This window comes from Stegodyphus dumicola, chromosome X2 (genome assembly GCF_044657685.1).
Source record: "Stegodyphus dumicola isolate Sdum_Otavi_A_Nest chromosome X2, ASM4465768v1".
Taxonomy (NCBI): Eukaryota; Metazoa; Arthropoda; class Arachnida; order Araneae; family Eresidae; genus Stegodyphus; species Stegodyphus dumicola.
The window spans coordinates 178,754,021-178,766,342 of record NC_140781.1 but is presented as its reverse complement, the minus strand read 5'-3'; the positions used below and the strand labels follow the sequence as shown (position 1 = coordinate 178,766,342).

The 12,322-nt window shown below is 35.7% G+C and overlaps 1 protein-coding gene across 2 annotated transcripts in view; it reads left to right on the top strand.

The window, feature by feature from the left end:
- Positions 1–12,322, top strand: part of LOC118180854 (uncharacterized) — a 117,736-nt gene that overhangs the window by 78,191 nt on the left and 27,223 nt on the right. For both annotated transcript variants that reach the window (XM_085809612.1, XM_085809613.1), the window contains exons 8-10: positions 7,746–7,862; positions 11,454–11,579; positions 12,045–12,173. In XM_085809612.1, coding sequence (XP_085665738.1) covers positions 7,746–7,862; positions 11,454–11,579; positions 12,045–12,173 — 372 coding nt within the window. The remainder of the gene's footprint in view (positions 1–7,745; positions 7,863–11,453; positions 11,580–12,044; positions 12,174–12,322) is intronic.

The window sequence follows — 12,322 nt, the reverse complement described above, 5'->3', positions numbered from 1 at the left end:
CCCCCCACTGCTCCATGAGGCATTCGCGTTGCCTGCTTTATTTCCTGTAAAATATCTTTAAAACTTTCCATGTTAATTTTTTATTATAGTATAGTTTAATTTGGTCCACATGTGCCATTAATTGTTCCCCCATCTTTCAAACACACCACAGCTTCCCTAATTCTTTGTACGGTCTTTGAATTAGAGGAAAAAATTTGGCTACTCGTTCTTCACATGGCATTAATAGTGAATGCTTGATTTAAGAACTTGTTCACCCACTTTATAATTGACGTCCCTCCGATTTCTGTCACAGTACGTCTTTTGTTTCTCCTTTGCCATGTCTCAATTTTTAACTGCTTCATCTGCTATCTTTTCGATATCTGTCATTTGAAATTTCGGGGCTCTGTTTCGTGCAAACATTAATTTGTCCAGTGGCATAATTAACTTATAGCCTAAAAATAGCTCGGCTGGAGTTTTCCCTGTTGTATCATTTATTTTGTTGCAGGGATATGTCTCCAACATGACAATGTCGACCAGTTTTTTAGGAATGTAGGATTTATATTTTTTAAGTACGCAGCCAGGCTATAGTTATTTATATTTTTTAGTACGCAGCCAGGCTATAGTTATTTGTATTTTTTAAGTATGCGGCCAGGCTATTCACAATATTTGGTAGTTAATTTCATTATTTAACTACCAAATATTGCGTGACCTGACATAATGCAGTTACGAACTTCTGTAACTGCAAAAAATACACCACCTCACAAACTTGTGTTGTTTTCCTGATTCGTTATTGGCTGCATGGGCATTTTCATGGTTTTTCCCATGTGTAACGTGTATACGAGCCAGTTCCCTTAAAAAGTTCTCCACGAAGGCATTCCACTCTTTAGACAGATAGCCCTCGAGGCTTTGCCATAATCAGACACACACATACTTTATTGGCCGGACATGAGAATCATGTAATTCATTTAGAATATTTAACCTTAATCTGTTCAGAACCAACGTCGCGTTGGCACGACTCGATGATTCCATTCCTACCACCAGGCCAGCATCTCTTCTTATATGTCGGGAGTGGGGTTTGAATGCCAATAACAAGAACGATGGAAAAACAATTAAGGCAGTTGAAATCAGCCTCTGCCTTGTTAAAAGATGAAAGCTGTGAAAGAAAAGATGGATGCTGGTCAAGAAAAGATTGAAGCAGGACAAGAAGAGAGAGAAAAAGAGAAATTGCCTGCATAATAGGAAACAAATTTGAGTCTGTGGAAGGCAGAATTGATGCTGTTGAAAGTAAAGTTGGATAAATTCAAGAAGAGTTTCTTCTCTGAAAGAACAAATAGAGAGTTTCTACTGTGGAGCAACGAATCAAAGGAAGAGTGTGCTGTGGAGCAATGAATTGAAGGAAGAGTTTCAATCATCCAACAGCGAATTGAACAACAAATTGTTGACAGCATTTCTGCAGTAACCAAAGAAGTTAATAGTTTAAAGAAATTCGTAGTGATGGCAGGAAGCAATTTGGATGGCTTTAAGTTTCTACCCATGCCTACTTGTCAGTTTTTGAAGCTATCCACATAGGATGGGAAGTCCTCTTCTCAAGTATATAAGACACTTTTCTATAGTGGTGGAAGAAAATGAATGGGATCCCCAAGCAAAGGCTTGTCTGAGAGCAGACGCTGCGAATATTCTTCAAACGCTTCCAGAAAATCAGGGACTAGATTTCAAAGCTCTATCCGGTGCATTGGAGCTGCGCTTTTGCAAGAAATGTCGGCAGGCTTCAATTAAAATCCCATCAACAGAAACCCACGGAAACACTCCAGGAGCTTGCCACAGATGTTGAAGAGCTGTCCAACCTCACCTGAGTGCCCAACAGAAACAAGGGAAATCCTGTCCCTGCAATACTTTATCGATGGCATCTGGGATCCAGAAATACAGAAAACTCTATGAATGGTGGATGTTGACTTGAAAAGCACTGTAGTGTACTCCTTGAAATTTGAGTCGGCCCAGCAACTCGTAGAGACCACCACCGAGTCAGAGCTGCTCAAGTCCAAAAGCTAGAGGACCAAATGGCTGCATGTTTAGATGATTTACTCGATGCCTTGAGACGAAATATCAATGACAAGAAATCAACCTTAAAATGCTGGAACTGTGGAGCTGAAGGACACATACGACAAAACTGCAGAATACCCCAGGGCATGGATAACAAGCAGCAGGGAAACTAATTAATGGCCATATCGCGGAGTGGATGTTGCCAGATAATGAAAAGCCCCAGATTAAGCGCTTCAGATTTCTGCAGTGAGAGACAGCAGTAATGGACTTTTCATAATAGGGCATAATGGAGTTCCCTGCAATATGATGATAGATGCAGGAGCCAACGTTACCATCATTCAAAAAGATTTGGCTCTATAACTAAGAAGCATAAGAAGCAAAATTATACGGACGCCGCCCTGCGCTACTGGCGGACTGTGTCCGATGAGAAGATCGATATAGATGGAAGTTTGAATGTTAACATCGCGTTTGGAAGTGCTGCTCAGCATCACACCGCATATGTGGCAGATATTACAGATTCTTGCATACTCGGATTGGACTTAAGATGATGAAGACTTGGAGATTAAGGAAATACAATTTTTTCTTGGACTTTAACAAATTGCATTCTGCATCTGAGGACATAACCCCTATTTGGAATTAATAATGAAGGAGTTAAATCTATTCACAATAATATAGCTCAAGACAATATCACAGTACCATTGAGAACACAAATTTTACTTCCTGTATCCAAAGCTAAAAATAGAAATTTCCGCTAAGGCGTCATGGATTATCCCACGAATTGCAATAGCCCAAAGGGCTCATCGATTAGTTGAGGACCGTTATCCAGGTGTGAGTTGCCAATATAACTGACAAGTCAAGAGTTATTAAGACAAGTGAAGTATTGCAGCATGTACTTTGGTGACCAGTATTAAATGAGAGTAACACCCCAGAATCTGTCTCTTCAGAAAGCACTACATCAGAGCTACTGCAGAATTCGCAATTAAACTATGAAGAGAGGAATGCTGCCGATCTTGTTATTCAGTATCTTAAAGATGTTTTCTCTCACTCGTCTTCTGACGTGGGTCGAACCAGTTTAACACAACGCAGAATCGATACCGGTGATCATCTCCCGATTAAGCAACATGCAAGACATCTACTGTTTGCTAAACAGGAAGAGTTACTAACACTTTTAAAGGATGTAGAAAGAGGTGATGTCATCGAGCCTTTAGCAAGTCTATGGGCATCTCCCATCGTCCTCGTCAGAAAGGAAGACGGCTCAACAAGATTTTCCGTTGACTATTACCGGTTAAATGAGGTTACGAAGAAAGACAGTTACCCTCGTCCTAGAATTGCCGAAATTCTAGACATTCTTTCTGGAAGCAAGTGGTTCTCAACACGTGATTTAAAAGAGTGGGTATTGGCAGGTAGAAATACATCCTGATGACCGAAAAAAGACGACATTTACTACGGGACAAGGCCTTCGCAGAGTTGCCAACTCATACGATTTAGGTGGAAGACTCCCGATTTCTGACCATACTCCCGCCAACCCGATTTTTAACGTGTTTCTCATGATTTTTATGTAACTTGGCGTAACCCTTTCAGGACGGGTGTCCCATATATGCATTCGCTAAGAATGTCTCTTACAGCTGGCCGTCCCATCCACGCATCGCTAGAGATTGCGTTCAGAATGACGGGTGATGCGTATGCGCATTTTAAGCTGGAACGTTTTTCTGGAGGCCACTAGATGGCAACCCATGTCCATTAATTTTGAAATGAACAGTTTTAAGTTCCTGACCTTGAGTTTGATATAGTCTGCTTGACTTTTTGGTATTTTACTCATCAGCTCTTGCAAGTGTGGGGGAGAGGGAAAACGTAAACGGAGATGAGCTCTTTAAATCGCTGTGTGCTAATGAAAACATTTGTGTGTCTGATTTATATCCAATTCCTTTTTTTATTCTATTTTTTCCTGTACTATATACGGTCTTTTAGGGTTAGTATGTGGAGTACTGTTACGTTATGCGTTGCCCTTCAGATATAGTTCCGTTTCTGCTCTTTTTATTTCGGAAAGCCTCACCTCCAGTCTATTATACCGGAAAGGCGCTATTTATCAGAATAAGAATACTCTTGTATGGTCTGTGAACCATTTATTAACGCAGATGAGAGTGATGATTCATTTCTAAAGAGTTTTAGAAAGTGATACTTCTCCGTACTTCGAGATTTACCACAGTCTTCATTTTAAATTTTGTTACTTCTTACTGTAAATAGTCTTTATTGTGTTGTTTTATTAATTTAAAACTTTATTGATGGATTTTATCAATTAAAACTTTGGAATAAATTGAATACCGCTTCCGAAAATTATTTTACAAGGCAAGCAATTTTTAAGTATATTTTCATGTAAAATAAATTTAAAAACTTTATTAAGTACTAATTTTAACATATATAAGAGCTCAAGTAATAATCTAAAAGAATAAAAAAAATTAGGATGCTAGAAGCGAAACTTTTCTTTTTCTGATCTTTTTTTATAAAATTAGGCTTAGCGAAGCAAAACCTCCGTCCTGTACGGTGACTGCCTTCGATTCCCTTGCATCCCGCACGAGCATCTTAAACAAAGGTGCGCCGTCGCGAAAAGGATAGTAAGTACTTCATTGTTTGCCTGCAGGAAAAAAGATTTAGGGTGTCTGAAAGCATTTGTTTTTTCTAGATGCATATAAGAAATGACCAAAGTCTCTTCATCCCTGAAATATGAAGCATTTTTGCATTTTATATGAGAGTCTGAAAACATCGTGTTCCTGTTCTCCAATGAGAATCAAGCGCCACTACAGGTCATCTGGCATATATTAGCCAATGAGCTATGACAAACCGATATTGGGTTCTCTGGGCTTTACTCCACATTTGAAATGGCATCTTATACCGGAGATTTGAATCGGATGATGGGAAGACTTTCCTATGACAACTGATAGTTCCATGATCTTCGATTCTGGAGTTCCTTAAAGAACTACACAGCAGCCCTACAGGAGGCTACTTCAGAATAATGAAGACCTTGCAGAGAGTTCGGGAACACTTCTATTGCAATAATTCAATGGATGACGTGCAAAAGTGGTGCCTATCTTTCTTGCGATGCCTGTGTATGTTGGAAAGGACTGAAGAAATTCAGCCAGGGCAAGCTGGAATGTTACAATGCAGGAGTGCCTTTTCAGCATATCACCTTTGACATCTTGGAACCTCTGCCACCAATTGCTGATAACAACAGATACATACTCGTCGTTGACTACTTCAATAAGTGGCCTGAAGCATATCCTTTACCTGATCAAGAGGCTGTCACAGCAGCAGAGGTGATGATACAGCACTGGATTTCCAGATTCAGAGTGCCGCTTCAGTTACGTTCTGATCAGGGAAGGAATTTTACCAGGTCTGTAATCGAAGAACTCTGCAACATACTCAGTACTGACAAAACTCAAATGACGCCTTAACATCCTAATTCGGATGGCATGGTAAAGAGGTTAAATTGAACCATCCTTAATAACCTCTCAGTGGTTTTCAGAAACTAACTGGACTGAGACAAGAAGTTACCACTCTTTTTTACTGGCTTACCGCAGTGCTGTCCACAGGCCTACCGTCTATTTCCCATCTCAGATGCTGTTCGGTTGTGATCTTCATCTGCCTTGTGACTTCTTGTTCAGTCGCCCTCCAGATGCGCCTTCATCGCCTGAGGAATATATTCAAAATCTCCAGGCCTAGTTTGCAGTGATGCACAGTTTTGCACAAGAGTGAGTGAATTTGGTGACGGAGAAGATGAAGACACTAGAGCTACTGGAAATTGATTCAAGGAAGGAAAGAATGTGTGGTTGTCAAATCCGACTCAAGGGAAAGGATTCTGTCGGAAACAACAGTCACCTTGGGAAAGTCCATGCGCAGTCCTAAACGGGCTGAATGACGTCGTGGTTTGGATCCGTAAGTCATCGAACTCTCAACCTAAAGTCATTTATTACAACAGGTTAGCACATTACTATGGCCATAGTGTAAATACTTGTAAGTAGTGCAAGACCATGGTCCTTTTTGTTTCAAAATGTGTATTTAGTATATGATAGCATTTTATTTGTTTGTTATTGTGAAGTAATATTTTTTATAGCATTTATGCGTTAGTAGTAAGTTTTGCTGTTCAGGGATTGTACTGCCAGGGACTTGCAGACCTTGGAAAGGGAGGTAACGTGTTTTGTATTGATTTATTTAGTTTGCTGTTTTTAATAGAATTGTTAGTAAATTGTTTCATTTCCTCGTGCAATGCTGCATGCGACTTACTTGAAGAGAAAACTACATGGAAAAATTAAAACTACAGGAGCACACGCATTTAATAAATAGATATCTCGTAATTGTATGCTTTTACTTTTTGGGAAAAATTGAGTAAGTGCCAGACTGTGCTTGTGCTGATTAGAAAGCTCATAAAAGCCAGAGAAAGAACAGTTCAGCTCAGTTGTTTTATGAGTTTGTTTAGAAAACTGTTGCTGTTTACTGTAGCGAATTCGCTGTGTAATCGGATTAGCTTTCTCTATTTAGAATTAGTTCTATTGAACGTTTTGATTTTTATTATCGGTTGATATTTAAGCATTTTGTTTTATTTGTTGTGATAATAATAAATTTTTTTCACTATTTATTTGGGCTTGGACATTCATTTTATGTCGAATCTGTATGCACACAGCAATATTTTTTTGTGCATGTAAGTTAATGGCTTAGTTATTTTGAGCAAAAATAGTACAAAAATCTGACTTTAAATTATTGCAAATGTCAAAGAACGTTTCTTCTTAACACATGTTTTCCTGTACGCATTGCGGAGAAGGAAATTCTCATTGTGAGGTTCCGTCACTAAATCCCTTGCCGAATTTTCCCTCCGCTTTCCAGTGGCGTAATAGCAAACTAGTTTACACTAAGTCTATTGAACTTTTCCTTCTTTATAGACATTTTTTGGCATAAGTTTCACGTGCTTCCCTGAAACAGCTTAAGAAACATTGATATTTTGCATTAGTTATGTCTGCAAAAAATTAAAATGCTCATGTACTTTTCAAAAATCTTACACAGAATGTAACATTGCAATCTGCATTGTTAGCCATTTTTTGATTTCGCACAGTGGAAAGACAGCGCAAGTTGTACTGGGGGGGGGACTGGAAACAAAGGACAAAAAAGTTAATAATGCAGCATACCTGTTCTGCCTTTTTACTGAAGTGCAACCTGCCTCTGAAAGCATTGAATCATGCTGCAACTTTGAATTGTACAAGTACTTTTGTAAGTTCTAAAACTGTAACGTGTTTCATTTTGTAAAATACATTTTATGAAGCTATCATTAGTTCTGTTTACCATCAATCCATTATGAATCTGTGTGTGTGCACACAATATCATTTGTTTCTTCTTAATTTTGTGGTTTCCATATTTCTTTATAATACTTTTTTCATTGAGAGACTTCTGATAAATTTTATTGCATGCAATAATGTCATCTATGTTGCCAAGTTATTTTTAAATAGGAAGTAGGTAAATTTACCTTTTTCTTTCTCTGAGTGGAATGGCTAGTCTTGAGATATCTTTATATACATAATCTTGTTGTAATATTTTATTATTTTCTAAATGAGCTAAAAATTATTTGTCATCGGAAGATATTCTTAAAATGTGTTTTGCTGCAAGTTTTTGTTTGTAAACCTAAGTGAAATCTATTCTGTTTCATTTTTTCACAATAAATTTTAACTTGTATATTTATTTAGGAGCAGCCATATTTCCCTCTGCCTGATAGTTTGAAGGATTATACATTTATTGGATGCTTGCCTTTGGATCAAAGAGAATGTGGGACTAGACCTCCAAAACGAAGGGAAGATTGTGAAGTATGTGAACTTTAACATTCAAGCTATAATTTTAGTAATTGTAATAATGCGTAATTGTTGAATTTAGTTTTAAGAAACACAGTATAGTGAATATATTTTAACTCGGAACATTTTTACGTGAGCGTAGCATATCCGTATCCTTGTTATAGCCACATAACTCCGAAATGATGAAATAGTGATTCTTGTTTCTAGCATGCAGTATGTTAAAAAGGGAGTCTAAAGGTATTAAAAATATCAGTTATGTAAATTTAAATTGTATAGGCTTTTATTTCAGGTAGGAAATTTCTAATATTCATACCTGCCAACTTTTATGAACTTTTCGTAATTTTTACGAAAATGCGTTTGTCTTTACGATTTTACGATCGTAATCCATTTTTTTCCTAAGTGTTTTTAGTGATTTTTGTCGAAATTTTAGAATTTTTCGCCAATTCAGCGATTTTCGCCAATTGCATCGTGTTTTACCGCCAACTACCGACTACTTCGAATTCAGTAACCTGCGGTTTCTTAAAACTCGCCGCTTAACCAGCCAATCCAATGCCCTGAACTTGTTTCTCCCACTCTTTTCTTTGTGGGCGCCAGATTATTTTTTTCGCGTTCGCTTCAGCAGCAAAGATTTTTTTCCGCGAAGATAGCGAGTTCGGGCCTTGGCCGTACTCATTTTTCAAAAATGAAATCAAGGACTTGTAAATATTATTTCTCACCTCCACATATTTAATCAAGATTTTTAGTATTTTATTTTTCATGTTTACTGCATTTTTTATATTTTTACTCATGTATATAGAAGTCACCCCCGGTGCTTCAACTTGCAGCTGCCAAAAGGAAGATTGCCATACATAATTGCCTTATCCTTGCTACAGATGTCATTACATCTGTATTTCCACGACTCAAACCTAGCAGTCTTCTTCGAAAGTGATTACAAGAAACTTGAAATGTATAGGTAAAAACCCACTGGGGGTTGAATACCTATCATAGGCTTCTGGCTCTGGCAGCAGCAAGGGAATTACTCAGCGAGCATGGATTGTCGCATACTATTTTTTTTTTTTTTGGCACGTGCTCTGAATTTTCTTAATACGTCGTTGTTACGAAATGAGTTAAAAAAAACGTATTCTCAATATTTTCGGCCTGCCTACAAAGCCGAATTTCCAACAATTAAAGAATCCTTCAAAGGAAATAACTATGCATTTTGCAACGTGTGAGTGTGTGATTACATAATAATTCACGGAAGAAGCGACATTGTGAAGCATGTCTAAAAAGCATGAAGTTAATGCTTCGGCTTCGACAATGTCGACAAAAGAATTTTTTCAATGTGTTAGAAAGTACTTTTCCTCAGCCTGTGATTACAGTGTAAGGAAGCTTCCTTTGCAAAATGAAGTTCTTTTAAATGGTGAAGTGGCAAATTTGAAATAAATTGAAAATTCATCTTTTGAAAAGATGATTCGTTTTTTACTTCCTTATACGAAGTAAAAAGGAAATATTGTAAACGCGAAAAGTTTCAGGCAGCATATTTCAACGAAAATATCCATTTTGACCACTATCGAATTCAATTTAACGATGTTTTTGCATGATATCTGTACGTAAGGACAGAATAAAATACTCTTTTCCTTCAAAAAAAATTTAAAACTGCTTTAAAATTAATTCTGAAGAGAATTTTGGCGTCTGTACGAACGTATGTACGTACGTGTGTACATACGTATCTCGCATAACTCAAAAACGAGTAGCCTCAGAACGTTGAAATTTTGTATGTAGACTGCTATAACATGTAGATGTGCACCTCGTATTTTGGTTACAATTGGCCGCACCAAACGTATATAAATATATTTATAAATATATCCACTCTATTACCCGGCTCAGTGATCTCAGTTTCTTTACTCTTATATGTTGCATTTTTTGCTTTAAAAATGATTGAATTATGTTTTTATCTTCGGGTTAAGGATTTTATGCCTTTGGTAAATCTGTGTGCAATATTTTTAGAATTATCAGCAATTTTAAAGTTGTTTAATTGCCGCTAAGCCTGTTTTTAATGGCAGCCATTGATGTTTACATTTGAAACAGGAGACTAGTGCATTTGTTGCCAATCTAGAGAAACTTAGCTTCGCAACAACAAAGATAACGCATTCATTTATAATTGCCAATTAAATCATGCTTAATCCTTTCTGGAATTTTTTCGAGGAAATAAGCGTTTGAGATTTCATTCAGAATTTTTAATATAGATATTTTGAGTTTTTATGTATTTTTGCCTTCTCGCAAAGTGAGAACTGAATTAATTAAATGAGAAATACTCAATTGTCTGTGAAAAACTGTTTCTTTTTGTTTTGTTTGCTTAATTTCTTTTATGCATAGTTCTAGCTTTATTATAGTATTTGAATAGAACATGTGGCAACGATTAGATAATTCTTTAAATGATATACATTTTGTGCATTCTGAGTTATAATATGAATGAAATATAATACTGTTAAGTAAACCTAGTGCCAGAGTGTCGCTATGGTAAACAAAGTGAATTTTAAAGAATGCATTTATTCTATTGTGGTTTATGCGCTGTTGGCGAAGTAGGTTTAATTCAATCTAATACGTTTAAATAAAATGCAAGAAAAATTGCGTATAATTTAATATTCCGTACAAGGAAGTCATGTGGTGTACACATCAGATTTTTTATTGATAAATTTCCATTTTTGTTAACAATTAAAGAAAATGAATGCCATAATGATGCTTTAGAGAAACTACAGAACCAATTTTCTGCTGCACAGTTTGAAGACTTTGCCAGTTCTGGAGAAGATAAACTTGATGTCCTCATTGGTACCTTAAAAAGAGCTTATGGAACACCAATATATGATAGACCAGCAAGAGTTTTATGTGCTATTTTCGTAATTCCACACAGTAATGCTGAGTGAGAGAGAGTCTTCAGTGTTGTGAAAAAAAACAAAACTATGTTTCGTTCTTCAATTTCACCAAAAGCTCTAGAAAACATTTTAATTGCTAAATGTCATGAGGAAACTAATTGTTATGACAGGAAATTTTCCAAAGAATTTTTTGCTAAAGCTAAAAAATGCACTCTAAATTCATTGCAATAATTTTTTTGTGTAACATTAAGTTCTTGTTTTATGTTTCCTAATAAATTTTTTAGTTACTACTTAATTGAGATTTACTAATGTAAGTACAATTTTCTTTTTTCTGTTTGTATAAATTGTTATTTTTTTAATATCAAAGCATGATATTAATTCTTTGTGTTCTTCTGAATTTTTATCTTTAGAAGTTGGCAGGTATGAATATTTAATTTTGTCTGATATGTAAATTCAAGTACACTTTTAAGTTATTCATTGCTTTAGACATTTTGTTTCAGGTACTCTGTGCCTTTTACCTTTTAAATATGAATTGTAAATGTGCTTGTGTACGTAAAATGAAATAAAAATGTACATTTAAAATGTAAAGAGGAATCTTGTCTTGTAGGATTCCAAAAACACTTCTGCTTCCATTTGCATCATATTACTTCAGTTTAGTATTTTTTAAAATGGTGTTTTTTAGAACTGTGCATAATCTTACATTTATGAATTGATTGTATTATCTCTGAATGCTTTTGTCATCTAAATTTTTTAGATGATTATGATGTGTGGATTGCCAGGTGCTGGAAAATCTGTATGGGCAGCAGAGTATTCAGAGAAGAAGCATCCTGATAAGAAATACAATGTTTTAGGAACCAATAACATTATAGACAAAATGAAGGTAAGGAATTTTGTGTAATTTTTTCCTAAGTCCATTGATCATGCTGGCTTTATGCTTAGAAAGGTCTATTTTCAAGAGACAAAAAGCACAGTCCATAGGTGAAACATCAAGGCACTAAAAGCTATCCACTCAAGGTTTCTTCCAAATGATACTTGCCGTTAAACAGCCTATACAAAATAAATCCTAAACTGTATGGGAAATAGTCCTTTGTGCATTGTTATTTATATTTGAATAACAGATTGATGAGATTGGATCTGATAATGATTAGGTCTTTGCTCATTCCATATAAAATCATTGGCTGTTTAATGATAATTGTATGTATGTAAAGATAATTTTGGACTTTATTATATGTGCAATACTTTTTTTTAAAAAAATCAATTTGAAATTTTGCATTTATACTTTCTTTTATGGTATAATTATTTTTATGTGTGTAAATTTTTCTAACGTAATATTTTTCAAATAAAGGTCATGGGGTTACCTAGAAAGAGGAATTATGCTGGAAGATGGGATGTATTAATTCAGATGGCTACTAAATGTCTAAATAAAATGTTTGAGATTGGTTCAAAACTGAGAAGAAATTACATACTGGATCAGGTAACATGTAATTTTATTGTAGTATAAGAAAATGTTGGGAAATTGAGATTAAAATCTGGAATTTGATATAAGGAGCTGGGGAATTTTATATGCTTATTAATTTTATTACGAATTTTGTGTATATATAAGTAATTGTATGTGAAATAATA